At 55.7% G+C, this 27,943-nt stretch overlaps 3 protein-coding genes across 5 annotated transcripts; 2 read left to right on the top strand and 1 right to left on the bottom strand.

The window, feature by feature from the left end:
* Window positions 1-21,304, top strand: STK40 (serine/threonine kinase 40). Of its 3 annotated transcripts, none has more exons than XM_085080960.1 (12): window positions 1-140; window positions 5,830-5,942; window positions 7,895-8,014; window positions 8,996-9,081; window positions 9,539-9,682; window positions 10,857-11,084; window positions 11,899-11,951; window positions 14,795-14,910; window positions 17,495-17,639; window positions 17,953-18,072; window positions 18,313-18,397; window positions 19,081-21,304. In XM_085080960.1, the coding sequence occupies exons 3-12, from the start codon at window positions 7,903-7,905 to the stop codon at window positions 19,297-19,299; spliced, it is 1,308 nt and encodes a 435-aa protein (XP_084937086.1). In that variant the 5' UTR covers window positions 1-140; window positions 5,830-5,942; window positions 7,895-7,902; the 3' UTR covers window positions 19,300-21,304. The 3 variants fall into 3 exon arrangements, with proteins under 3 accessions (XP_084937086.1, XP_084937088.1, XP_084937087.1); XM_085080962.1 differs by having other exon boundaries at window positions 5,830-5,954; XM_085080961.1 differs by lacking the exon at window positions 1-140 and adding an exon at window positions 3,099-3,119.
* Window positions 21,305-21,955: 651 nt separating this feature from the next.
* On the top strand, window positions 21,956-24,460 carry EVA1B (eva-1 homolog B). Its single transcript, XM_085080963.1, has 3 exons — window positions 21,956-22,134; window positions 23,436-23,552; window positions 23,626-24,460. The coding sequence occupies exons 2-3, from the start codon at window positions 23,486-23,488 to the stop codon at window positions 24,051-24,053; spliced, it is 495 nt and encodes a 164-aa protein (XP_084937089.1). The 5' UTR covers window positions 21,956-22,134; window positions 23,436-23,485; the 3' UTR covers window positions 24,054-24,460.
* A 611-nt stretch (window positions 24,461-25,071) lies between these two features.
* On the bottom strand, window positions 25,072-27,244 carry LOC146427834 (SH3 domain-containing kinase-binding protein 1-like). The gene is made up of 5 exons (XM_085080964.1): window positions 27,180-27,244; window positions 26,139-26,244; window positions 25,947-26,008; window positions 25,537-25,864; window positions 25,072-25,443 (listed from the first exon to the last, which is right to left on the bottom strand). The coding sequence occupies exons 2-5, from the start codon at window positions 26,228-26,230 to the stop codon at window positions 25,269-25,271; spliced, it is 657 nt and encodes a 218-aa protein (XP_084937090.1). The 5' UTR covers window positions 26,231-26,244; window positions 27,180-27,244; the 3' UTR covers window positions 25,072-25,268.
* Between the last annotated feature and the right edge of the window lie 699 nt (window positions 27,245-27,943).

Here is a 27,943-nt window from a genome sequence, read left to right as displayed (position 1 = left end):
CAGCGCCGTCGCTTCCCCGTCCCGGCGGCGGCCGGCAGGGGGCGGGCTGGCGGCGGGGGGCGGTGGCTGCGCGTCACTTCCGGTGCCAGGCGGCCGCCGGAGCGGAGCGAGGCCGGGCCGGGCCGGGCCCGGGGCCATGGGTGAGTGAGGGCTGAGAGAGAGCGGGGCGAGCCGGGGCCGAGCTGAGGGTGGGTGAGGGACGAGAGAGAGCGGGCCGAGCCGGGACCGGGCCGTGGGTGAGTGAGGAGTGAGAGAGAGCGGGGCGAACCGGGGCCGGGGCCGTGACTGAGTGAGGGGGATGAGAGAGAGCGGGGGGAACCGGGATCGGGGCCATTGTCCTGTGTGGGAGAGGAGGGAACGGGGGCCATCGGCGAATGAGGGATGAGACCGGGCTCAGGCTGGAGCGGTGGGGCATGACCGCGGGACCCGTCACCATCCCGGTCCCGCTGTGCGAGGGCCGGCCGGGCACCGTGTCCGGGAGGCTCCTCCGCAGCCCCGCGTTGGGCCAGGCCGGGCGCTGCGGGGAGGCGTGCCGGTGTCACCGATTCTCCGCCGGGCCTCGGCGGGACCGGGCCTGGGGAGCCCCCCAGCTGCTGGCGGCTCAGGGAGCCCCGGCCGCCCGGCTGGGCTCGGTGCTGCCGGTGCACGGGTGCTCTCCGGCGCGGGGGGCTCGGGCACCGGCTGGGCTTGGAAAGGCTCCTTGCTAAATCGCTCGTCTGTCCCTTTCTGCCCGGCAGCAGCTCGGGGGGCTGGGGCGCTGCTGCCAGCAAGGGGACAGGTCAGGGGGCCGAGGGAGGCACAGCCCGTGGTTGGGGCTGGTTTTGCCTCCAGTCTGGGTAGGAACCTCTGAATTTAGTCTCTTGGGACCTCAGTGCCGAGGAGGAGCCTCGTGTGCCTCAGCAGTGAGTAGGTGAGGGCTGCGCCTCTGAGTGAGGGTGAGTAACATTAGCAGGTGTCAGAGTCAGGGACGGACCCTGCCCTGCGCTCCTGAGGGAGCTCCTAGAGCCAGGTGCTGTCCCTCTCTGGCCGTGGCCTTTGGGAGCCAGATCTGCTGACTGTGCAGTACTGAGGGTGTAAAAGATCTTACTGCTGGGGGGGACCTCGTGGGACAGCACCTCCCCTCCCTGATATGGGGGGTTTGGGGTTCCTCGTGTCCCCAGCCAGCTGCTCCCTCCTGCCCAGGCTGTGGTGGGATGTGCTGCACTGGTGCTGGGGATTCAGATCTCTGCTAGTTTAGAGTGAGCAGTAATGTATGGGTGTAACATATCCTGGTATGTACAGGTGTGCTGGGGGTCTCAGGCTGCAATCCCATGTCCGGAGGGAGCTGGAGAAGTCGGAGCAGAGGCCAGTGCCCAGTGTGGTGGGGCTGAGCCACCACTCCTCTGCCACGTTCTGCAGGACAGCCAGCTCCCTGTGAGGCAGCAGGGACACAATGGGGCACAGGTGAGGCGTGACCTGAGGGACAGCACAGGAACACTCACCTGCTGGCAGGGAGCCCCAGGCTGGCAGCCGTCAGGATTCAGGACATATTTCCCCATTGCTGGAGGGCTCGTGCTGCATCCTTTGATTGTTTCTCTGTCGTGTCCATGCTGAGGGTTCGATGATATAATTGTGTTCCTTAAAACCAAAGTTCAGCTGGGCTGTGACCCTCAGAATGTTGTAGGGCTTGGAAGAGGCAAGGGAAGCCTCACAGGCACCAAGCTATGCTGTGATTCAGCATAGGAAGGACATCGACCTGTTGGAGTGAATCCAGAGGAGGCACCAAGTTGATCAGAGGGCTGGAGTACTTCTGCTGTAAGAGAATTGGGGTTGTTCAGCCTGCAGAAGAGAAACTTTGGGGTGTTGTAGCTGCCCCTTCCAGTACCTGAATGGGCTACAAGAAAGATGGACAGAGACTATTTACAAGAATCTCAAGTGACAGGACAAGGGGGATTGACTTTACACTGACAGAGGGCAGGGTTAGATGGGACATTAAAAAAAAATCTTCCCTGTGAGGGTGGGGAGGCCCTGGCACAGGCTGCCCAGAAAAGTTGTGGCTGCCCCATCTCTGCAAGTGTCCAAGGCCAGGTCAGACAGGGCTTGGAGTGACCTGGTCTAGTGAAAAATCTTCTTGCCTATGGCAGGAGGGTGGCAGGGTCTTTAAAGTCCCTCCCAACCCAAACTATTCTGTGACTCTATGAATAGGGACAACCCTGGGCATTGCCCACTGAGCAGCTGCCCACTGCCACCTGTGCAGGGTGCTCAGGGTAGGTACAGTGTGTGCCTCCGTCCTGCCTGGGAGTCCCAGCTGGGCACTGTTGCTGGACAGAGCAGGCTCTATGTGCTCACAGTCATTTTCTGTGTGAAACAGGCTTTTTGAGTTAATCCTTTTTGGTGAGTGTGCAGTACCTGTTAGTGTGTTGTCATACTGCAAACCCTGGTAGTGTTGGCCTGGCAGTGTGTTCAGGTAACTTCAACACGTTTGTCTCCAGGTAGGGCCAGGTGAGTCACTGCTGTGAGAAACTGCAGCCACACCTCGCTGGGAAGTGTCAGCATGTGTGCAGGTCACGCTGTGTTCTGTGTGCACAGAGGTCCTGCTGCAGGGGGGTTATGGCATGACAGTAACGTCATCAGCAATAAATGAGAAATAAAACCCTGTAATACAACCCTCCCCTCGCCCCTGGTGGAGTTTGGAAGGTGAGCACAGCCTGACCACAGGCACAGACTGGGTCAGGGACTCTCATGCTGGGGCAGTGGTGCAGCCTCAGGTGCTGCAGCTGCATTTCCAGGCTCCTGCTGTGAGGGTGTTGGGCTGGAGTGGGGATTTTTCCTGGTGGCTGTGGCCTGTGGTTCAGCACGAAAGGGTTAAGCTGAGGTTGGTGTTTATGTAACCAAAGAGGGAACTCCCAGAGATGAGTCCTTGGCTATCTCATGTGTTGATGCATCAGAAGGGCTTGAAGAAAGCCCGGCTTGTTGCCTGCGCTGTAATTACGCACTGGAACCCTGTGCTTCAGAGTTTCCCCAGCTGCTTTGGGGGAGGCCGGGATAGAATTTGCTTTCCCTGATGTGTGACTTGGCCTGTGGAAGCCTTTTTTGTCCCTGAGGAGCTGGAGACTGGCCACAGCTGGATGTGGGTGGAGGTAAGGTGTGTGGGGCTCCCAGGTGCTGTCTGTGCCTTGTTCTTGTGCCTGGGATTCAGCTGATCCACAGGCTGGGCTGAGGAAGGAGGTTCTCTGGTTGTGGGGGTTCAGCAGGGGCTGCTGGAGGTATTCCTGTCCCCCAGCTTGTAAAGCTCAGCAAATCCATACTTCCCTGGGTGCCTTCTGACAGCACTGGGGTGTCCCAGCCCCTCATGCTGCACCAGTGTCCCAGGATTCTTCCTATTCCTCTGGGCAGCGAAACTCTGCGCCTGGTTTTGAGCGAACTTCTCGCTTAGGGAAGAAGTTGAATGAGTCTCTGCTCGGTTCCAAGAAACCTGTGAGTCAGGGCTCCGTTTCGGGAGCAGGCTTCCCTTCCCGGAAGGGCAGCGCAGCGGAACACAGGCTGTACTGACTCATCCAATGGGCTTTTTTTATATATATATTATTACTTCTCTTAGAGAACGGTTCAGTTTCCAGAGCCTTCGGTAACGTTAGCATTCCTGCATAGGGAATCTCCCCCGTGCTGTGCAGAGGGAGGGGAGCAGAGCCTGCCCTGCTGCCCCCACTTCCTCTCCCCACATGCCTGTGTGGGATGATGAGCAAGGAGCCAGGGAAGGGCTGAGGCTTCCCCTGTGCATTCCACGTTATCTTTGGGGATGAAATTGTTCCTGGCTGATGTCGGGAAGACTGAGCTGGCTGCAGGAGGAGGGACAGTGCAGACAGGATGGGCCTGGTTTGGCGCTGAAGAGCAAAACAAAAGCCCTGTGACTGAAACTTTCAAGGACACTATGTCCAGAAAGTAACTTTTGCCTGATTAAGGGTCATTTAAAATACACATCAGTTTAATGAAGTACATGCTACCACACATCATGACTCTCTTGCTCAATTTCCCCCCTTGATCATGCTGTGTGTGACATGGCAGGAGGAGGACAAGGGTGTGCTGTGGATGAGGAGGGCAGAAATTTCACCTGGTGAGGGGGAAAAGCTAAAAAGCCTTTGGAGACACTTGGTGGGTGACTGTCCTCTGTCTGCATCCAGGGCTGGATGATGCCTTCTTGGTGCACTCCTGGTCTCCAAGGACCATCTGGGACACAAGGGGTGTGTTTTTGACCAAATTTCGTACACTTGATGCAACAGCCTGCTTTCCTTGGGATCTGCCCCACAAACATTCCCTTTAATCCCCCAGCCAGTGACTCCTCTGCAGGGCTGCCTGATCCAAGCTCCGCCTGTTTTCAGTGAAGTTTTTCCAGTGAGAGCCGAGGCTCTGTCCCTGGGAGTGCTGATGACTCGGGTCTGAGCTGTTCCTGGCTGGGTTTGCCTGGGAAGGAGTGAGGCAACACTGGGATCGTCACTCCTTGCAGCGACACCGACTTTTGGTATTCCATGTGGGAAGCTGGGCCGTGCTCCAGTTTTTACCCATTTAATGGTTTGTTCATGGAGGTTTTTAGGTCATGTCCAACACAGCTTCCCATGAGCCAGGCTTAAATGTGAACTTGGATTAACCCTCACTGGTAAATACTGCCCACTGTGGTATTTGGGTGGGAAAAGGTGCAGCCTGATGCTGCTCTTGTGATTCCATTTCTTAGCTTCATTTTTGCAAATGCAAAGGCTGCACAGAGAAGGACAAGAACCTGTGAAGCAGGTCTCCAGCTTCATCCCAGATGCTGAAGCTTTTGGCTCCCAGGAGAGAACACAAGACAGGAATGCTGCTGCCTAGGGTGGCAGGATGTCTTCTGTCTGTGGGCTCCAGAAGCAGGTCCCTGGGATGGTGTGAGCTCCTTGAAGGAGCTTCTTGGCAGTCCTGAACTTCCAACAGGTGCTCTTGGGCTCTATGGCCTGCTGCTGGTTTCCAGCTCATCTACTGCTTTATTCACCATGATCAGCTCCTCACAGCAGCAGGGTCGAGGACTTCTGGGGTTCCCAGTCCTCACACAAGAAGTATAACCACCACTGAGCTCATGCTGTGCACGTGGTGTGAGATGAACTCCCCCCAAAAAGTGCAGTGGGGGCTGGATCAGCTGCTCTGGAGCAGTGAGTGGATTCTGTGCTGCTGAGTAATCCTGCTCATGCCCCAGAGGTACTTTTTCCATCTCCAGCTCTGAGCTGTGCCTGCTGGACTGCAGGACCTGCTTGTTCCTCATTCTGGGGTGAAAAGGGCAGTTTCCTCCTCTCATGTTTTCCATCGTTGTTACACTAGGCACTGGGACATGCAGTAATTCAGTAATTAGACAATTTCCTTAAGCTACATAATTAAAAGACATTACATTTAGGTCTCTGAATTAATTGATTAATAATTTTATTAAAGTCATAGCTAGCACAGTGAGAGGCTTTGAACACTTCTCCAGTGAGATGTTTGATATATCATCAAACGTGTCACATCAAAACTAAGAATGAATTTTTGTGCTGGACTTGTAACTTTGTGTGAGGGACCATTTTTGTTTCCCTGGGTGGATAAGGGAGCAGGCTGCTTTGGGCAGTTTGGATTTGGTCTGAAAGGGAAGCCTCTGTGCACAGACAGCTGTCCTACAGTGTAGGGACTGAACTTCCAGAGCCCTTTTTATTCTCTCACATGTTACCAGGAGCATCAGTCCTTTTCCAAGCCCAAACAAACACAGATGTTTGGGGCCGTAAAGGTTCAGTGCATCCCATGTTATCCTAAGCAGAATAATCCAGAACTGCAGTGTCAAGTGTATGTCATTTCATGTTACAGAGTCCTCGACATTTTGCCCATCCAGCCTTCTCCAAGGTGATGACTCCTGTCTCCTGAGACGTTGGAAAACCTAGTTTGGAAGAAGAGTAACGATACAGTTGATGCTGAACTACGTGAGTCTCCAGGTTGTTTTGTTTACAGTAACACTGTTTGCACCAGTGAGCTGATGCAGCCCGGATTGCACAATGGGCTTTTCCCAGAATTCCTGTGCAGGGGGTTTCTCCAGTGGAAATGTTACTCACATGTTTCCAGCAGAGATGATGATGTACAAGGAGTGGAGGAGTTCATAAGAATGTTGGGTCAGGGATGTGGAATGAACAAAGCAAGGAGCACGTGGGGCTCAGAACCGTGTTTTGTTCAGCTCATTGGGATGGTGACACTGCACTGTGGAGGTGTGAGGGTGCTGGGAGGTGGGAGTGCAGGGATGCAAAGTCTGCTGCAAGACTCCTCCCTTTATCTCCTGGCTATCGCTGGTCCTGGGCAGGTGCTGCTGGATGAATCAATGCAGTGAGATCAGCCTCTGTCCACAGAAAGGGCGGGACTGCCAGAGGGTGAACTTCACTCAGAGGGAGGTGATTTATCAGTCTCTTACGTGGTGAAACACTGGGGCTCTTCTAAAACAAATATGTACAATGCAAAAACTATTTTCGAAGTCTGTTGCAGTAACCTCTTAGGAAAGAACTCCCAGGACTGGGTTTGAGTTAGGAATGGAGCTGTGCTTGGTTCCTCTTCTCACCTGCTCCCCAAAGTATCTTTAAACAGTGAGAGCGCAGACATTGAATGTGTAGATGTTTGTGAAAGTCTTTGAAGTTATTTTCCAAGAGCTAGAGGTGAAGAGGAGGTGTACTGGGAACAAAGCTTCCATTGGCTGGAGCTGATGGATGTGGAGAGCTCACAGCACACCAGGGCCAGCCCAGCAGTTCACCCAAGAGGTGCTTTTCCAGCTAAACTGAAACAAGACTTTACTTTAGGGAAGGAAGTGTTTTAGTCATAAACCTTTAATTTATTTGGCCCTTTAAGTCTTGGTTCTGTAATACTGACCCAAATTCTCTTTATATTTCTGAGCAGCAGAAAATGCACATTGCAAATCAGACTTTGCACTAGCTGAGTAAGAAGGAGGTAGTTGAATTTTTAGTTGTTGGTGCTGAATAGTGGTGGTGTGTGGACCTTGAATGAATTCCTGGATGCAAATAGATCAAGTGGGTTTTTTGCCCAGAGTGGTTGTGCAGGAGAATATACATGTTGTCACCACTGTTGCCTTTCAGTGGAATGTCCATTGGAGCATTTAATGGTGTGTTAATTTTAAACACAGCATTGATTCCTGCACATGGAGGCTGAGATGACAGGGTTTTATGTGCTAGACTCCAAATTCTAACTGCATTGGATGCAGGTAGATGGAGATGTAATAAGGTCAGAGCTTAGTGAGGTACAAAGAGAGAGGAGCTTTTTTTCAAAGCTAAAAATACATTTTTGAAAAATCATTTTGAACTGAACAGAATCTCACAATAACTGTCATGCTTGTTTTCTATGCCCTTGTAGGGAAAGGTGAAAAATACTAATTTTTATTGTTAGTTTTGTGCATCCTTGCCTGTTTGAGGAACAGACTCAATCCTCTGAGGGACTTAGTGGGCAGCTGTGATACCTCATGGGGATCCTCTGGGGAGGAACCCCCAAAAGCCCCCAGCCTGCAGCAGCAGCAGCAGACACCCATGCACAGGGCTAACTTGGGCATCTTTTTTCAGAGCATTTTGGAATATGTTAATTTGCAAACTTGTTTTTGCTGTAAAACAAGCTTTAATTATCTTGGCTTGTTCCCACTATGTCTCTCAAACAACTGTTGTAGGAAATGTTGCTCTGAATAACGAGGCTGATTTATGCCTCGCGAACTTCTCCGAGCCTGCAGCCCACCCCTGGTCTGTCAGCAGGCAGCCAGGGCTGTGTGTAGACACACAAGTAGGCAGAGCCACCAGTGCATCCGTAGGTGAGAGCCTTCCAGTGCAAATCAGGGATAGCAGGAGAAAATAACTTGGTGGCTCATCAGATGTGATCTCTCTTCTCTTTCAAGAGCTGAGGATGAAGCGGCGAGCATCGGACAGAGGAGCCGGGGAAACATCCGCTAAGGCAAAGGCTCTGTGCGCGGGGATTTCTGGGAATAACGCCAAGAGAGCAGGTCCTTTCATCCTGGGTAAGCAGGGAGGGGGCTCTGCAGTTGGTAAGGTGGCTGCTGGTGGCAAAGCTGAAAACAAAAGGCGCTGTGGAATGAGGGGAAGGTGTGTAACTCAGTGATTAACCTGAGAGAGCAGGTCACTGGATGTGCAGAGCAGCAACCTGGCAGTTCCTGCAGCTAGGCAAGCTGAGGAGATGTGGGATGCCAATGCAGCAAGGCAGGCACGGCTTGGGAGAGAATATAAACCCTTGATTTTACCCCCTTGGGGTTTTGTTTTGTTTTTTTGTATTTTTTTAACTCCATTCTTAAACTTTGTTAAAGAGCAAATTTTTTGGGAACTTTTTTATTAGAGCTGTGGGGAGATGTTTGACCCTGCAGAGCTGGAATGTGCTGTCACATCAGTGTTGGGACAACTTAATAGTGGTCACTCAAAGTGGTATGTGGCAAGGCAAGGCCACTCTGCCAGCTCTGAAGAGTTGCAAGAATAGTTGTTGGTTCAGAACTGGTTATATAAACTGTCAAAAACCATAGACTTTACATTGGAAACCAATTGATAATCAATTGGAGCTGACTGATTTAAACTGAGGAGTGGAGACTGTATGTTAACTTAAAACCTGGGCTAATTTGGACACCCTGAGCTGTCCCTGCAGAGGTGGCAGCTGTGTTCCCAGGTGTGGCAGTAACAGTTGCCATGGGTGTTGCTGTGAATGTAAGAGCAGTGTGGTTCAGGCATGCACAAATTAGGATTTCTGCAAACAGCTGGACCATGTGTGGGCTTTGATAAATGTTTCTCCAGGGAACAAATGAAACATTGTCCCAAAAGGTTTCAGAGTTCAAGACTTTTTTTTTTTTTTTGGCTTTAGATTTATGAAAATGCACTCAAGCTCCTGCAAAAAAGGGAACTTGGTGTAAGCAAACGTAACTGGTGACAGCTGATGTAACCCGGGTTAGTCACTACTGCTGGAGGGAAAACAAGTCTGTTTCTGCTTTCTGCTGTAGGTCCACGTTTAGGTAACTCCCCTGTGCCAAGTATTGTTCAGTGTTTGGCAAGAAAGGACGGGACAGATGACTTTTATCAGCTGAAGGTAAGCAAACTGCAGGCTCCCAGGCCTTCAGGGCTCTCCAGCTTTTGTGCAGAAGCACTTGGGCAGGGAGTGAGTGGTGTGGGCTGAACCAGTGCAGTCGGACACTGCCGGAGCTTCCCCTTGGCAGGGCAGTGCTGGCAGGCACAGACCTGTGTCCATATCAGCCTCTGCTGCTGTGCTCCTCTCCCAGAGCCCTTGGATCTGTGCCTGAATGGGGCACCTCCAGGAGAGAAAAATTACTTGGGATATTTGCAAATAGCCACCTTTCCATGTTAATGAAGCTGCTGCTGTGCATTCTGCATGGTTGGTGCTGAGTTCAGACAGGCCTGTGGCAGGGACACAACCATCAGAGCAATTACACAGGCTGTTAAACACGTGGGAATGCCAAAAGTGAGAGAGGGCTGGAGGCATCTGGGTGTCTCTGGGAGCTGTAAAGGTCTTTTCCCTTTTCCTGAAGATTCTCACCTTAGAAGAAAGGGGTGATAAAGGAATAGAAACCCAGGAGGAGCGACAGGGCAAGATGCTGCTGCACACGGAGTATTCTCTTCTTTCCCTGCTCCACAACCAGGAAGGAGTGGTCCATCATCACGGGCTCTTCCAGGTACACTTGGTCACCATCCAGGCTGGGGCAATGCCAGGGATTGCTAATGGATTGAGCTGCTTTTGTTTAACGTACAGTTCGTGCTGACCCTGTTCTTGTGTGCCCAAGTTCCACTGCTCTGAGGTCAACCACTGCTGCTTCAAACAGGGGTTCTGGAGAGTAAACTGGGATTTTGGGAAATAGGAGAACGTTCATGGATAGGACAGGCACTCAGCACTCCCCCCTTCAAACAGAGCAACAGCTGTTTCACAGGCAAATTAATTAGCACCTTTTAGAATTAAATTTGTGCTTACTGGTCTCTGTACTGTTTATAACTTGTAAGAGAGGACAAATTGCCAAGAAACTCTTTCAGCAGGTTAAACCATTGACTGTGCTGGTCAGTTTTTGTGTGAGTGGATTGTGTTGCTGTTGGTGCCTTTAGGGCTGTTCACTGATGTGAGGGGCTGATGGAAATTACTGCTTTGGGTGTTGATATTGCCTGACTTGCTGGTTACATTTTGTCAACACACTTTTCACTTGAGACCATCTGGACTAAGCCTTAAATAAGCCAAATGTCCAATTCAGCTGTGTCTTGTTTAATATCATGGAAGAACTGCTAATTGTGCCGTGAGATTTCTGCTCTTCTCGTAAATGGTGTGTTGGATCCCTGCTGTTCCCAGAGGCTGCACCACTGCAGAGCTGTCCTGGCTTCAGCTTAAGGTGTCTGTGTGTATAAACAGCATCAGTATTGATGTGCACAGAGAACCACGCAGCAGAGACTTCCTCTGCCTTCTGCACTCCTCCTCCTCCTAGGAAAAGTTCTTCCCAGTGAGGGTGGGGAGGCCCTGGCACAGGCTGCACAGAAAAGCTGTGGCTGCCCCATCCCTGCAAGTGTCCAAGGCCAGGTTGGATGAGGCTGGGAGCAACCTGGGATAGTGGAAGGTGTCCCTGCCCATGGCAGGAGGTGGAATGAGATGAACTCCAAGTTCTCTCCAACTCAAACCAGTCTGGGACTCTGTGATTCATTAAGTAGAGCTCCTGTATCTTTTTAAAACCCTCCCTCGGGGCAAAGACCAAGCATGGTGATTGCATTTGCTTATTTTGAGATCACCCCCCAGCTACTTATTCTGCCAGGCTCTGTCCATGTGCCCTGAAGCTTCCCTGAGGCATTGCTCTTGTGTTTGCCTCCCCACAGGACCGAGCTTGTGAAATCATAGAAGACCTCGAGGCCAACAGGATGGTCAGAAAGATGAAGAAGCGCATTTGCCTAGTGTTGGACTGTCTCTGTGCTCATGATTTCAGTGACAAAACAGCAGATCTGATCAATCTGCAGCATTATGTCATTAAAGAGAAGAGACTCAGCGAGCGGGAGACTGTGGTGATATTTTATGACGTGGTACGAGTGGTAGAAGCATTACACAAGGTAAGAGCTTGGTTCTCCCTTCCAGTGCTGGGAGGCAGAGTTGTCCCACTTTAGCATAGTAAATGCTTCAAAACTTCCTGGGGCAGGCAGTGGCCAGGTTACAGGGCATGGATGTTAACAGTGGTCTGCATAAGACCTCATGCTCCAAGCCCTAAAGAACATTCCCTTCCCCTTTCCTCTCTGCTCCTCACATTTCTGGGTGATAATGTGGTGTTTGTGGGCTGTGGAGAGGAGCCAGCTGGGCTGAGGGTGGGTCAGGTGAACCACAGTGTGGTAACCTCAGACAGGGGCAGTCAAAGAGGAGAGCAGAGCCTCATCAAACACAGGAAACAGAAGCTGTTTCCTTGTGAAGCAGAATAAATCACCTTGTGAGAATTTATTTGAGATCAGAACCTCAAGCTACAAGTTTGAGATCAATGAACTAGAAACTGCTGTAACAAAAATTGATTCTGCTGATGTTTGACTTGTTCCTCCATGACACAAGACATTTGTCCTGCCTTGGCAGGGCAGTGCAGCATGGGTCTGTTAAAGGAATGCTCCTCACATTGCTCAAACCAAGCCTGGACATTTCTGTTTCAGTTCTCTTAGGTACACAAAGTCTGTATTCAAAGTAGCAAATTTGCTTGCTCTGTCCTGATCAGAATCAAAAGTGAAGGGCATAAAGTACCAAGGATGAAATCTGAAACCTTGACCTAGCTTATTTCAGAGAATGCAGATGCTATGATTTCTTTCTAGTGCTCTTGTCCAAGTATGAAATTTATACTTCTATAACAAATAGACTTTTGCTCATGTAATCCTCTTACATTTTTTTCAGAAAAATATTGTGCACAGAGACTTGAAACTAGGAAACATGGTGCTAAACAAAAGGTAAGTGTGCTGGAGAGCTGCTGGCCTAGCAATGGTCTTGTTTCTTCCCTGAAGCAGATTTCTAATAGAAACACAGCCAAAGGCAGCACTTGTTGAGAGCCCTTGGGCAGGAGGGTGAGGGAAAAGGAAGCAGGCTATGCAAAAACACAAATCCAGCTCAAAGTTATGTAAGTTAATCTCCAAAAATTAATTTAGTCCCACCTAGGTAGTTCACTTTTCCCACCCAGTTTAGTGGCCCCTTGTCAGGACTTCTTTTTGGATTTCAACTGCTGAAAACTGAACTTTATAGTAATTCAGTAACCTGCAAGTGAAGTACTGATTTTATATATATTAAAAGAAAAAAAAAAAAGAAATGTGGTGGTTGGTTCTGTTCCCATCATTCACCCTCCATCGTGCCGAAGGCATTCCTAGCCCTGCCGGCTGCTCTACAATCACAGCAGTGTTAGATCTGACTGCTGCACTGCTGTGTTTTTGCTAGCAGTGAAATATTGACTTATCTAAACAAAAGCACTTCTGTCCAGCGTGTGTTTGTGTATCAAATGGCTCCCTTGTTCCATTTGCTGGTTTGATGGGAGCCTCCAGAGCCCGGCGGGTGCTGGATGCTGGTGCAGACCTGGAGGGAGCAGCCTGGAGAAGGGCAGGAGCTCAGGGCACTGGGTGGTGGCCTGGCTCTGCTTGGTGCCTCCTTGGAGCTGCTCAGTGCCTTGGGGTCTGTGTTATTTAGCTGGCAGCCTAGTGCAGCTCAGATCCTCTGCTCTCTCCTCCAGGATTACATTACTGACTAAATATTTTGCACTAACTTGAAGAATGAGTGGAATTCATCCTTTTCACACTGTCTGGGTTTCTGCGGAATGAATAAAAAGCGGGAAGGCTGGAGTTCTGCAGGCTTTGAGTCTGTACAAAGCTTGCAGGTTTGCTGGGCTCACAGTTTGCTGTTTTCTCCTCCCTAACACTGAAAGGAAACAGGTTTTATCTAGAGAGCTTGAACTTCTTGGTTCCCCACACACACACACACGCAGCAGCTGCTGCTTCTCAGGGCCACCTCTAAGTTGTTTCAAGTTGTTTCTGCAGAGCTGCTGTAAGATAAATCTCTTCTGCTTGCTGCTTTGATTCTCCTTCTTGCTGGAAGAGGCAGACAAAGGTTGATGCTTTAAAGGATCCACACAGAACTTCCCTTTTTTCTGGGCACAGAGTGCAGGGGAGCACCCCGCAGATGGGGTGGCACCCAGGGCCCCACTAGCAGGGGGAGGTATTTGAAGCTTTGAACACACTTGCCAGAGTCATTCTTTGTGTTACATCTCTGGTTTTGCTTTTTACTAACAAGCCCATCAGCGTTGGTGAGGGAAAGCTGCAGCCTGTGCAGCAGTGAGTCATGGGGAAGGGTGGGAGAGGCGTAAGAACGATCTCCATGGAGAGGAGCAGCCGGTGGGGCTGAGCAGAGACGTTTGTTCTGCTCCAGCCATGCTCACAAAGAGCCAGGTCCCTTCTCATGGCAGGTAATAATGTGCCACTGTGAGGACATGGCAAGCATGTCCCACCTGGGGCTCCCTCAAACCTAGTCCCCCACAGAATTTAAAGTGTCTCAGGCTTCCCCATTAGCCAGTGCAGGAGTTGGGTGATTACAGATTAGATCAGATTTCAGGGGCTAAATAGAACCAAGCATCCCTGAATATTTTAGTGTCCTATAGAACACTTAGTCTTTTAAATCCTTAACAAATCCTGCAGCTTGTTATTCAGCCAAGGAAGTCTCCTGACAGTTGGAGCTAACACTTCTTAAACACAAGTCTTTCTGTTTTAATAACCAGCTCTCCGTGGCCAACCCACACTTAGTTCTGTTTCATTTGTCTGTGAGACTGGCTGGAAATGTTCCCTGGTTATTGTGACTGACTTAATCCATTCTCTCAGGCTCTAGTTGTGGAACACTTTTTAAGAAATCTTCCAGACAGTGTTTTTGTACTCACACCTTTACATTGTAAGTTAAAATCCAAATTATCTGAGTGACAGGGAAGATTAATGGGACAATAGTTCTGTAATTAGCTCACTTTCACTGGAAAAAATCACTAATGGGAGCTGGCAGTACCATAGGGAAGTAGGGATGAAATTTTGTGTACCTGCAGCTCTCCCTTTTCTGTGGGAGGTTTTTGGATGTTGATCAGGCTTTGTGTTGTACACACTTGTGTGTGGAGAGCAGACCTGTGGATCAGGTGGAACTGCTACCAGGCTCCTGTGTGAGATCTTGGGTGACACAAAAGTGGTTGTGCTGAGTCTGATCACATCTCCTACAGCTCCTCTGGTGACTGTAAACACACAGTGCTCAGGGGCCAGGCATGGGGCAGCTTCCACAGGGTGTTTTCCCTTGGCTCCCAGATAATGCTGTGTGGAGAAGATGCTCTAGAGGTGGCAGCTGGGAAGTACAGGGCAGGATCAGCAGCTAAAATAAACCTCAGCTTTGTTGATGCTCATGGCCTGCAGTGGTCAGGCAGCACCTGGGGCAGATCCTGCAGCTCTGGTGCCAGCAGCTGAGATGCTCCTGGGAGATTGGCCAAGGTACCTGTGTGGCTGCAAGGTGAGCCAGGTACACCCTTACAGCCACGCTGACACAGACCACCCAGACATTGTCACAGCTGTCACACACTCTCTTAATGCCCTTGTGAGCACCTTGCAAGCCTTGCTGGCAGGCATGGAATCTCTGCCCTTTGGGATGGAGTTCATTTTACAGCTCTCTGTGTCTTCTCCCAGCACTTCCAGCTCCCCAGAAAGCCCCACAGGCACAGTCCCTGTTCTGGACTGCATGGCATGTGCAGGATGGTCTGTGTTCCCTGACACCTTGTGCTTCTCCCCAGGACTCACCGGATCACCATCACCAACTTCTGCCTGGGGAAGCACCTGGTGAGCGAGGATGACCTGCTGAAGGACCAGCGCGGGAGCCCTGCCTACATCAGCCCGGACGTGCTCAGCGGTAGGAATTCCCCCCAGCCCCACCTCAGCACTCATTTGTGCCTCCTGACAATAAATAAAACCACCTCTTGTGTTCCCATATGTACCTGCTTTCGTGAGAGCCTCTTAATTAGGGTCCAGTTAGGAGACTTGGTCTGCTTTTCCAGCTGGGAAAGTTGGAGGGAAGGAGCGAGCCTGACTTTTTTCTTGAGGCTTGTCTGAACTTCAAATCTGGCTGTTTTGAAAAGGGTCTGACTGCAGACAGCATGTTCTGTGTTCAGTGTTGGAATTCAGATCCTGAGGCTTCCCTTAAGCTGCAGGTAAATCCCTGGGCCTGAGGGGCAGCCAGTCCAGATCCCACCAGGATGTCAGTGTATTCCAGCTGTGCACTAAGAGGAGCAGTTCCTCCAGCTGCTGCTCACTTCCAGGAGGGAACTAGTGACCCTCTGGGCAGCTGCTGGACCAACAGAGAGGAGTTACTTAAAAATAAAGGAATGATGACAGCAGGCCAGAGCAGTCTGGGCTGGAGCCCCTCTCCAGCAGCCTGGCTTGTGCCTTGTCTCCAGCAGAGGCTTTGAGCAGAGTCTGGCTCTGGCACACAGCAGCTTTCCTTGGTGTCATCCTGCCTTTAACTGTTTCCAGTGCTTGGGACCGTTGGGAGCAACTGTGGTTTCTGACAAGTTGCTTCAGGAGGTTTCTCTCTGTGAGCTCTCATCTCTGCTCCTCTACCAGCCTTTGAACAGGCAGTGGCAGTCCTGGTTGTCAGTGTGGTGACCCAGACATCATTTTGGGGAGTTTTTCTTCTCATGCAGATGAGCTAGACTAGTGTTGAAGGGTGCACATACAGGTGGGACTGTATACAAAGCGTCTCCCTCTTGTAGATCCAGATATCAGGCATTAATGCATGAGTTACTTGTTCCTGGTGTCCCAAGCAACTGTATTGCAGAAATGCCCTCAGAGGGAGCCAGTCCTGGAACATTCAGCCCCACTGGACTCCCCTCAGGAGGTTTTTTGTCAGGTTTGCAGGCAGCAGCAGTAAATGTAGCCAAGCTCTTCCATTGTGATGTGCCAGGCAGGTTTGAGGTGCTTCCCTTCCAGCCAGGAAGGGAGCAGAGGCAGGCAAGGAGGTGGATCCTGGGATTTTTGCAAGCCTTTCCTGTTCTGCAGGATATCCTGAGGCCCTTGTGACCACATGGATGAGAGAAGCCAACTGCTCTACAGGAGCTTGAAGCAGTTGTGGCTCAAGTGGCTGGAGGAGGATACAGGGAGCTGCTCCTGCCTGCTTTGGGGTGCTGACCTGTCCAGGCCTCCAGCTACCTTCTCATGTTTCTTCTATGGGCTCTCTTGTGGTATAACTGGCCACAGAGCACTGAACAGGCTGTATTGCATGATCTCTGACAGCTGAGGCTGTTTGAGATCCTGCAAGGCATAGCCTTAGCTCAGGACTCATCCTGCTCTGCACAGCCTGGGTGTCTCTGCCATTGTGTTGCACCCCAGCTCCAGAGCCTGCCAACAGCCCTTGCTGTTGGAGAGCATCCTGTGCTCTCCAAAATGCTCTCCCAAAATGGCTCAATCTGCAGTTCCCCTCCAAGTATCAAGGGAGAAGTTACTTGAGGATATTCCAGACGTCACCACCACCTTCAGGCTTGGAGCATCCCTCTGTATTGCCGGTGCTCCTGTGCAGGGGGAAGCTGGAACGCCTGAGGAATTAATCATTGTTGTGTGTCTCCAGGAGAAGCTGTCTCTGCTGAGGGATGGCTGCTGAAATGTCATAGCAGGAAAAGTTGGAGGAGGAGGGAGAGGTGCCTTTTTCTGAGCATATAAAGCAAAGAATAATTAGTACAAATACCAAATGCTGCAGCCGTGACTCACTGTGTGAGTCAGAGGAAGTTGCTCCCTAGGTCCTGTGCTGTGCTGCAGCACTGGGGTTCAATTTTGTGACCCTGTCCATGCTGCTCTGTGCTGAAGGGGCTTAGAAGCAGCATTTCCATCAGGTGAATCCTGGGGCTAGAGCAGCCTCAGGAGTGTCTTTGTGCAGGTAAGCACCTTCCTGCTCACTCTGGCTTTACATCCAGCTTCACTGGCTGTGGGCTAGATCCATCCCACAGTCAGAGTCCCATCTCCATGAGTTCAGTCTTATATTTCCTGGGCTTCTTTCCTGCCTCCCTGTGCTCTGTGCCTTGTGCTCCCTGGCCCTTGAATTCCCTCTCCCTTGGCCCAGACTTGCAGCCACATGGCTCTGTGGAGCCTGCCAGGCCTGGGGCTGCAGGGATGCTGAGGGCCACTGGCCTGAGAACTTCAGCACAGGTCGCAGTGGTTCCAACTGCCTGATGCCCTTGGATCACATCAAGGCCTTTCAGCAGGGATATTCCTGCTCTGTAGGGAACAGGAAGGCTCTTGTGTAGAGATGGACAATTTGCTTAGTCACGGAGGATGCACCTTGGAGAGAGTTTTGGTGTCATGATGGGAAGCCTTCAGCATTTTGGTTAATGCTTAAAATAAAGGTCCCATGTGGGCATTGCTCAGCACTTCTGCTATGGGAGATGAGTGGGGCTGCCAAGGCTGTGCTTTCCACGATTTTCAGGCTGTGTGTCCTCTCCCCACAGGCCGGCCATACCGTGGGAAGCCCAGCGACATGTGGGCGTTGGGGGTGGTGCTCTTCACCATGCTCTACGGCCAGTTCCCCTTCTACGACAGCATACCTCAGGAGCTCTTCCGCAAAATCAAGGCTGCCGAGTACACCATCCCCGAGTGAGTACAGCCTGCCCTTCCTGCCTGGCCAGAGGGGGCTTACTGGGGCAGCTGGAGCTGGAAGGGCTCCCCTCAGCACCCTGAGGGTCACAGCAGTACTGACAGCAGGCTGTGTGCAATACCAGGAGTGGGGCTGGGACAGCTTGTGGGAAAGTGAGGCAGGCCCAGAGCTCAGGGACAGGACCCCCTGCTTAATTTGGGGGTCCCTGGGTCAGAGCAGGGGTGTCTCCTGTAGCTCCTGGCTGTGCTCCCAGCGTGTCCATCCTGCCACCACTCTGCCCACCCCAGGCTCACCAGGTGTTGTCTCTCCCAGGGATGGTCGGGTCTCGGAAAACACTGTGTGCTTGATCCGGAAACTGCTGGTCCTGGATCCGCAGCAGCGGCTGACGGCTTCTGAAGTGCTGGATTCCCTCAGCTCCATCATAGCATCCTGGTATGTGCAAGGGGAGGGACAAGACACTGCTGTCTCTGGCCACAGGCTGTGTTGTTCCAGCTGTGGCCGGCTCAGCTCACGAGAGGAGGGTCTGGGAACTGCAGTAAGCTTTTAAATCCTGTGTCTCCACCACTGTGTGCTGATGGGTGCAGCTGGAGAGGCCTGTGCAAATGCTGGGGCTGGGTGAGGGTGGGTGAGCCAGTGCCATGCTCTGGATCCCAGTGCTGTGCTCTCCTCCAGGCAGTCCATGTCCTCGCTGAGCGGCCCTTTGCAAGTGGTGCCGGACATAGATGACCAAGTGGCTAACCCTGAAAACCCCCAGGAGGTAGGTTTCCCTGCTTTCTGCAGAACTGCTTTCCCGTACCACTGTGCCAATCTGTCTGTAATGGGAATGGATGGCACACACTCTGTCCCCAAGTTGGGAAGGGGAGGGTGGGGAGGACACAGCTGAGTCCCTCATGTTGTGCAGCGGAAGGAAAGGCTGATGCTGCTGGGAGCAGGAGGCACATCCAGCTGGCTGAGCTGCCAGGAAGTGAGCTCGGCCCTGGAGCTGATGAGAGCAGCTCACTCCACTCCCAGCAGCGCTCACTCCCTCACACACAGCTGGGAATGCTGGGAGGAGGCAGCAGTGTTGGCTCTGGCTCCCAGTGAGCTCTGCCATGGGAGCAAACATCCTGTTTTCCTGCCGGCTTGTTTCATGCTAGAAGTGCTGGCCGTGGCCTGGCTGCCTGGGGACAGCCGTGCAGGATCTGTGGCCATGCCACAGGGACAAGGGTCAGGCAGCTGCAGCCTCAGTGCTGGCAGGGTTGGGACGAGCCACGTCAGGACAGAGCTGCTGCAGTGACCAGAGCTGTGTCCTGGTGCCACTGCTGGCTCATGGGGAGTCCTGCCTGTGTGCCCAGCAGCAGGTCCTGCTCCGTTAGGACTCTGGTTATCCTGTGGTAGCTCTGGCTCATCAGAGGAGCCATGGGGCTGCCAGCTGTGGCTCTGACAGGTCGGTCTCTGCAGGTGAAGGTGACAGAGGAGTGCTCCCAGTACGAGTTCGAGAACTACATGAGGCAGCAGCTGCTCTTGGCTGAGGAGAAGAACACCTTGCATGAGGCCAAGAGCTTCCTGCAGAAGCGGCAGTTCGGGAACATCCCGCCGGTGCGGCGCCTGGGCCACGACGCGCAGCCCATGAACCCTTTGGACGCGGCCATCCTGGCCCAGAGGTACCTCCGGAAGTAGCTTCCCACACCCCGAGAGCACGAGCACCACCCTGCAGTCTGCCCTCACCTCGCCTGCTCCAGCCTACAGCAATACCGGTGTCCCACGACGGGGAATAATGTAGCAATCCCAAGCTCTGTCCAGGGACACGCACTCACACCCGCTCCGGAGGGAGAAGACTTTTGGAAAAGCTAGTTTTGGAAGCAGCAACCTCTTGGCATCTTCTGGAATCTGTTTTTTTTTTAAAATCGAAGCCTAGATGACTAATCTGCTTTTAATCATGACTGTAATCTACCTCTCTTGTCTTTTTAACCATGCTGTTCTCTGGATCGAGCAAAGCCCGTGGGAAAGGAGGAGACTTCCAACGGTGAAGCTGCTGGCACAGAGCCGTGGCCCGTGGCGCCCGCTCCGTGTGGTTTGAATAAGCTTGGATTTACCAGGGTTTCTCGAAAGGAAGAATTTCTTGAAACCTCCCACTTCCCTTCATCTGCATCAAATCTGTTTCTGTCCTTATGTGCCACTTGGTCTGGCCATGCTGGCCAGTCCTGTGTGGCCACCGCTGTGACCGGAGAGCCCAGCCACCACCTCGGGCAGGAGTTGAGGAGTCATCCAGGCAGCACTGGCTGCAGGGATCGGATCCTGTCCCCAGTTCAAAGGTTTCACAGGACTTGGCCCACCAGGGCCCCTGCCCCCTCTCCCACCTCTCACTGATTCCTTTAGTTTATAAGGATCTATGATTTAATCTTATTTTTCAGTAGCATATCCCAGGTGCAGTTACAGTTGCATTAATTCTGATTTAGCGTTTTTCCCCCCTCAGTTGTGGTACAGATGTAATATATGAGTTATAATGTGAAAAGCTTCCCAAAATAATCTGCCTAGAGGTAGGAGGGGGCTGGCTGAAGTCTCTACTGTATTTGTTCCCAGCTTTTCTTGCCATCCCGGCCCAAACTTAGGGCTGCCTCTGCCCTCATGCCAAGGCAGGGGAAGGACGTCCTGGTTTGTCACCTGGTGCCACTGGAAGAGCTTTGGCCTGTGCTGAGAACAGGAACGATTGTTTCTGAGCCTCATTTATGAACTGGATGCCTGTCTTGCCAGATGTACTGTTCTCACACAGAGCTCCCAGGACTCCCAGTGCCCCAACCAGGGCTCCTGCTCGAGGCAGCAGCTTCTCCAGCTGCCTCCTTCCCTGCTCCCAGCTGCATCACCCTCCTGCCAGCCCTGTGAGCAGGGAGGGTTGGAGCTGGGTGGGCTGCTCTGCTTTTTGGGGCTGCCCTGCTCTCTGCCCAGCTCTTGCAGCACAGTGGGCATGAGCAGGGAGCGAGTAGCAGATGTTTGTAGCGTGTTGTTGCCTTCTCTTGCCCCGGGCTGGGGAAGGGAATGGGGTCTAAGCTGGGCCACCCCAGCAATGGCTTTGTGGGGACAGGGGGCTGGACCTGAACCTCCCTGGCCACGTTGGGCATTACGTCCTGCCTGTGCCTCGCCAAGGCTCTGTGGCCAGGCAGGGCCTCATGAACACTAACAAAGACCAGCTCCCTGCACCACCCCAGCTGAGCCTGTAGCCCCAACTCTTTCGCCTTATTTATTTTGAAAATGGTAGGTCTGTCCCGGCACCCTCCGGTGACGACCTATCACCCCCTGTGCCACCAGCAGCAGGGCAGGGACCCCCTGAGCACCCCACCAGGGCCCCGCTCTCTCCTTCTGGTTCTCTCCTGCCTCGTTCCCACCTCTTTATTTTTACTGTTTTTCCCCAAAGTTAAAGAAAAAAGCAATATTCTGGGACTCCCTGAGGCTGTATCACACCAGGATCCTGCAGTGGCAGCGCCGGTCAATCCACTTGTGCTAAGGCAAACTGGAAGGGGGTGGTGCAGGGGGCACGGGGGGGCCAAAGGGCCGTGGCGGGACAGAGCCTGTTGTAAGGAAAAAAACAAAAAGAAAAAAAAAAAAGGAAAAAAATTTGTATAAAGACGTTATTTTTGTACTACATCGGAACTACTCCTGCATGTCGGCAATAAAACTTCATACGACAGCCCGGCGACCCCACGGGGATGGGGGGAGAGGGATGGGTGGGGTGGGGGATTTCTGGGGACTGATGTGCTCCAGGAGATGTGTGTGAGTTTGGGGGGATCAGGCTTATGGAACAGTGACCCTGTATGGCTCCGTGGGACCCCCAGCCCTGTCCTGAGGCAGCCACTGAGCCTGTCCCTCCCAGCGCAGCCTGGAGTGACCACTGGGGACGGTGGTGGAATGCAGAGCCTCGTGTACCCAAGGTCCTCACCAGCCTTGGGAACACTGGTGGCATGTGGAGCCTCGTGTCCCCGAGGTCCTGCCCCAGCAGCCCAGGTGTGTCCCACGCCTCGGCCAGTGGGGCTGAGCCAGGGTCAGGCACTGCCAGTGGCCAGGGCTGCTTTGGGGCCATCAGGGCAGGACCCTGCGTGTCCCCCAGCTGCGTGGGGCTGGGACCAACCCCCACAGTCTGCAAACACTCAGCCTGAGCTGAGGTAGAGCCCCCCCAGTCCGGGGAGCTTGCCTGGGGTCCAGCTGGGCACAGCCAGGCCTGGCCTGGCTGGATGGGCGCTGGACGAGGCTGGGATGGGGCCTGGAGCCGCCCATGGCTCTGCTCCGGGGCGGCTCCACTGCAGGGCCGAGCGTGGCGTCCCGGGGGAGCGGGACGAGCCCCGGCCCCGCGCCCCGCTCAGCACCGGCCGGGGCTGCCATTGGCTCCGGCGGGAGCGCTGACCGCCAGCCGCCTCCGAACTATTTCCTGTTGCTGCAGCGTTAATGCTAAACAGACCTTGCTCTCTCTTCCCTCGCTCCAGCCAAAGTGCAGCGGCTCTGCCGCCGCCGCCTTCCCACCCGGTGAGTACCAACCCGGGCACCGCGCGGGGCTCAGCGCTGGGCGCCCGGAGGAACCTCAACACCCGCGGCCACCCAGCCCCGATGGCCACAGCGGCTGTCGCGGCTCGGTCCCGTCCCGCCTCAGGTGCTCTGGCGCTGGGGGACGCGGGGCAGTGCAGGGACACGGGACTGAGGGCGCAGGGCTCGGCGGTACAGAGCTCGGGCTGTGGGGACGTAGCGGGTGAGGATGCGGAGCAGGGTTGGGGACACAGTGCAGTGCTCGGGGACGCAGCGCTGAGCGACTCAGGGCTCGGCTGTTGGGGCCGCTTGGGGACCCGCAGGGCCCTATAGACCACCCAGCCCTCATCAGCACCCTGCCACCGGCGGGGGTCCCTGGGGTCCCATGGTGGGCCTGTGCCCCTCCAGCCCCACAGCAGCCCTTTGCCGGGGCAGCGGCTGGCCGTCCAGCTGCTCCACAGGGAGAGCACCAACCCCTGCTAGGGACCCTGCTGGCCTTATTTTGGGGTGTCCCACTAGAGGGGCTGCTCAGTCCCGGGACGTGCTGCGGCCCCTCAGCTCTGGACCGTCCGGGATGGTTTTGCTGATGTGTCACATTTTCTGCATTTCTTTCCTCATTCCTCCCTCCCTGGAGCCGTTTCTGGGAATGAGCTCGTCCCCTGCCAGGGCCAAATTGCCTCCCGCCCTGCCCGCTGCCCTGCCTCCCATCCTTCCTACTGTCCCGCTGTCCATCCTTCCCGCTGCCCTGCCTCTCATCCTGACCACTGTCCTGTCCTAGTGGCCTTTGCACTGTGCCTGGCCTTGTCCCTGCACCGCAGGACCCGGTGGCAAAGAGCCAAGGTTGGAGTGGTGTGGGGGACAGGGACTGGGACAGGGACACTGCCCCAAGAGTGTGTGTGGAACACACGTGTGTGCACATGAGCACCAGCAGCGCTGTGCTGGGACCCTGCTCTGCCCCTGTCCCTGTCCCTGCTCTGCCCCGTGACCCATCCCACGGCCGGGCAGGGGACAGAAAGCCTGGCGCGATGCCACAGGTCCGCCTGATGCCGTGTCCAGGAGGAGCCGTATCCGTCCCGGTTCCTCAGGAAGGACGGAGGGCGGTGGGAGTGGTACGGCTCCACCTCGACATCTGTGGGGTTCTAGCCCTGGATGGAGCAGCCCAGCCCAGGCAGGAACCCCTGCTCAGCTGGAGCTCAGCGAGGAGCCCCTGGGTGCACCCAGGCACGGCCTTGAAAGGGACAGGGACCTTGGGTTGGGGTGAGTTCCAGCCCCCTGTAGAGCCCTGCTCAGCCCGTGTCCCGCAGATGCCAAGCATGTGCCATCCCTGGAGCCGCTGAGAAGCGCCAGGCACAGGATGGAGAGTCGCCGGAGGGGCATGGAGCTGCTCAGCAACAGCATGGCCGCGTACGCCCACATCCGAGGTGAGCCAGGAAGCGCCCGGGGGGCTCCCGGCAGGAGCGGGCAGCTCCCTCACCCCCTCTGTTCCCCCCGCAGCCAACCCCGAGAGCTTCGGGCTCTACTTCGTGCTGGGCGTGTGCTTCGGGCTGGTGCTCACCCTGTGCCTGCTGGTGCTGCGCTTGTCCTGCCGGCCCAACCCGCGGCCCCCGGCGCGCCCCGGAGACCTCAGCGAGGACGACGACGATGACGACGACGAGGACGAAGAGGACACCGTCGACCGCGCGGCGTCTGAGTCGCTGCTGCCGGTGACCGAGATCCCGCTGGAGAGCCACGGCCCCGGGGATGGGGCGCTGGCCGTGAATGTGTTCGCGTCGGCCGAGGAGCTGGAGCGAGCGCAGCGGCTGGAGGAGCGGGAGCGCATCATCCGCGAGATCTGGCGCAACGGGCAGCCCGACATCCTGGGCTCTGGCACCATCGGCACCATCGGCTCCATCGGCACCCTGGGCCGCGTCCACTACTACTGAGCCCGCCAGCTGCCCTGGCACGGTGTGTGCTTCCCCACAGCTGATTCCACACCGTGCCAGGCGGGACCAGGAGGACAGCGGGGCTGCTCACTGCCCCTGGGCTGGCGGAGCTGCGCTGGACTGTCCCTGCACCACGGACGGCCAGACCCCACTGTCAGGGGCACTCCCGGGGCTGGACTCGCCCCCGCCGCTGTGGGACAACGATGCACTTTGAGCCATTGGTACGACGGCTAGCACCAGCCGAGCAGCCCCGGGACACGCGGGGATGGGGACAAGGACAGGACAGCCCTTGCTGCCCGGCTCAGCCGGGATCTGGCGGGGGTTCCACCGGGTGGGGCAGGGCCGGGCTGTACGTCCGTGTGAACCGTGGGGTCCTGCCCCACAAACATGGTGCTGTTGTACACGAACTAGAGCCCGGCGTGGCGGGTCCGGCGTTTTGGGGGTCCCTGGACACAGCGACGGCCGCTGCCCCTCCCCGCGCCAATTCCCTTCCCGGCCCCACTAAAATTAGCCGGGTTTTTTCCGGCACCGCCCGCCGTGACCCAGCGCCCTCCCGGCCGGACCAGGGCGGATGTTCCCGCTGGACTCTGGGCTGGCCGCTGCTCCCCAGGGATGCCGCAGCTCCCGCCGGGCTGAGCCGCATCCTGCTCCGCTCCCAGCCCCGCGGGGTGCGGGGCCCCGCTGCCCCCTCCCCAGCAGCTTTATAAAAATAGCTCCTTCCCAGGCTGGTCCCCCCTGCCGCCAGCGCCGGCGGGATCCAGATGTTTTCCAGATGTTCTCCAGTGGCTGGAGGCCAGGATGTGCTGGGGCTGGGACTGGGGCTGGCCTGGGAAACTGTGCGGGGGTGGAGGAGGAGGAGGGGGAGGAGGAGGAGGCCCTGCCCCAGCCCTGCCGCGGGCCCTGGTGGGACCCCCGGTGCCATGGTGGGACTCTTTGTGCCCGGCAGGACCAGCCCAGCCCTGCGGGGACATGGCAGCCAACAGCAGAGCCCTGAGCAGCCCCCACACATCACTCTGTACCAAAATAGTTTATTTTAAACCATTTCTACAGGTCCAGGGGCTGTTGTGCCTCAAGGAGTGATGCCTGGGCGCAGGGTGGGCATTTCTACCCGATGGGTGCAGAGCAGGGCTGGGGGCAGCGAGGTCGGGGAGGCACAGACCACCATGTGCCACCCACCTGCCCCCTGCCCCGGGTGGGCACCACAGACCCCCCCTGCTAACAGGGCAGCCCCTTCCTCACCCGCTCGATCTCTGCCTGTGGGGAATAGCTGTGAGTGTTGGGGGCACAGGGGACCCCGGGATGGGGCAACCCCTGCCAGGGACTCACCTGCAGCGCCTGGCGCTGGCTCCGCTCCTGGCACAACTCCTGCCGCAGGTCCTGCAGGTCCCTCCTGCAACACACCAGCATGGCTCAGACGGGGCAGACCCAGCAGCAAATGGCTGGGAGCCACTGGGGACCCCCTGGCACCCCAATCCCCACTCACAGGTGCTGGACTCGCATCAGGTCCACCAGGATGTGCAGGGTGCGAACCTCAGCCTTCAGGTCCTCCAGGGCCAGCAGCCTCCCCTCTGACCCCTCTGACCTCTCCAGCCCTTCTGTGCTCCATGGTGGGACAGGCGCCTGCGCCGTGCTGGGGATGGGGGCACAGAGCCCAGCACGGGGAAGCCCCCGGGGCTGCTCCCCCATGCAGGGACTCCCCGTGGTCCCCAGGACAATGCTGGGTGGCCGCTGGCCAGGTACCCGTGGCCGTGTGGCTGTGGGGTGGCTCAGCCTGGCTGTGGTAACTGACACCGTGTTGAAGCTGTCAGCATCTGCCAAAGAACAGGAGTTGGCACCTGGTGCTGGGCAGAGCCCGGCCAGCCTGCAGCCTCCTGAGTGACCCCTGGACCCTACCTGGGTCACTGCCTCTGCCCCACTCCATGTCAGCCGAAGTGCTGGGCTGGGGGTCACAGGGCCTGGAGACAGCAGAGGTGTGAAGCCAGGGAGCTGCCAGCCCCACGCCAGGGCCAGCCATGGCCATGAGCATGGTCCCGGCCCTGGGACATTGCAGTGGCCCTGACACCTCAGCACAGCCATGTTTCTTACTTGCTGGCCAGCATGGGGGCTGGTTTGGTCTTGGCAGGAACAGGGGGAGCAGGAGCCATCCTCTTGGTGAGTGGGAGCTTGGCTGGCTCCATTTTCACTGGGAGCTCTGCAGAGAGAGGCAGGAGCAGGGCTGGGGCTGGCACTGTCCCGCAAGAGTGGGGCAGGAAGTGTTTCCTGCTGGGGACATGCTCTGGCCCAGGGGGCCTGTCCCAGTCACATCCCTCTCATTCCCTCTCCTCCAGCCCAGGACTCACCCAGAGGCTCCACGTCCTCACCCTCCTTGTCCTCCGCTGTGGTTCCAGGAAGCAAAGGGGTTCATCAGGCACTGGGAAGGACCTCTCATGACAGCCTCTCCCAGCCCCACACCCATCCCTGCACCAGCCCCGCATCAGCCCCGCTGTGGTTGGCGCTTCCTCTGTGTGTGGTGGAGCAGGCAGCTGCAAAGCTCCCCGGAGCGCCAGCACTGCGGCATGGGCAGGATGTCATCCCACCACCATCCACGGCACAGCAGCATCCCTGAACTGCTGAACCCTGGGGTCACACCAGGACGAGCCCACTGGCATGGTGGGATGCAGGATACCAGGGTGATGTGACCCTGTTGTCATGGCAGGATGCCCTGTCCCCATGGCAGGCCTCCCTGTCACCGTGGTTGGCCATGCTGTCCCTGTGGTGGCCCACGTTGTTCCCATGGTGGGCCAGCAGCCCTGCTGCTGCCTGGTCCCTGCTGCGGCCACCAGGCCATGTCACAGAGGCCTTGCAGACACCGAAAATGGTGCTGGTTTTTACCCACCCAAGGACAGTCTGCAGCCCCAAGGGCTGTGGGGATGAGGACACCTCTACCCAAGGCCCCAGAGCTCCTTCACTCCAACTGGCACAGGGGTGATGGTGCCCAGAGGTGCCCAGCATCCCCACCAGCCCCTCACTGGCAGCTCTCCCAGACCCCAGGGCACAGCCCAGCCCTGGAGCAGTGTGAGCACACACAGGTGGTCATCGGTTGGGATGACCCCCGTGTACAGGACCCTCGGAGCTGCTCCCTCCTACCTGCCCCCGAGGCCGAGCGGTGCCGTGCTGTGCCAAGCTCCCCACACGGCACACGTGATGCTGGAGGAAATCGGCACTGCGCCGGGAAGGAAGTCGAAGCAGAGAGCACCTCGGTGCTGCTCCACACCACATCCCCGTGCCCCACAGGGAACTCCTGCTCCCCAGCCCTGCTGGTTCCCCAGCTGCCCCAATCCACCTTGCACCCAGCCACCCGGCCATCCTGATGGGACACCAGGGCCAGGCTCAGTGGACTTTGTGTGCTGGGATGGCATCACCAGCTTCAGCTGTGGGAGAGCGTCTGAGTAAGGATGGGACCAGAGGGCACCAGGCACAGGAACCGCAGGCAGGGACTGCTGGCACAGCACAACCCCAGAGCCCTGTGTCCCCCTGGCCACTCCCAGCTTGGAGCCACCACCCACCTTCTCCAGCCCTGGGCAGGGCTGGGCCATCTGTGCCACTGCAGGGTCTCAGCGCTGGCATTGGGGAAGAGCTCGGGGTGTGGGGGGCAGCCAGGGCTGGTGCAGTGCAGAGCAAGGTGGCCCGAGGTGACAGCTCACATCACACAGGTCTCACAGCGGTTGTCACCCTCGGCTGGAGGGGAAGTGAAAGCCAAACCACAGAGGGGCCAAAACCCACAGACTGAGTGCAGGGGGTGGTGTGGCCGCACCACTGCTGTCCCCCCGCAGGGCCTGAAGGGTCAGTGTGACACCAGCGATCCTGGCTGGTGCCTGGTCCAGGAGATTGGATATTCCTTTTGGCCAAAT

Source organism: Lichenostomus cassidix, chromosome 23, assembly GCF_008360975.1.
Source record: "Lichenostomus cassidix isolate B80296 chromosome 23, HeHo_3.0, whole genome shotgun sequence".
Classification (NCBI taxonomy): domain Eukaryota; kingdom Metazoa; phylum Chordata; class Aves; order Passeriformes; family Meliphagidae; genus Lichenostomus; species Lichenostomus cassidix.
This window is presented reverse-complemented; position numbering and strand designations above follow the sequence as displayed.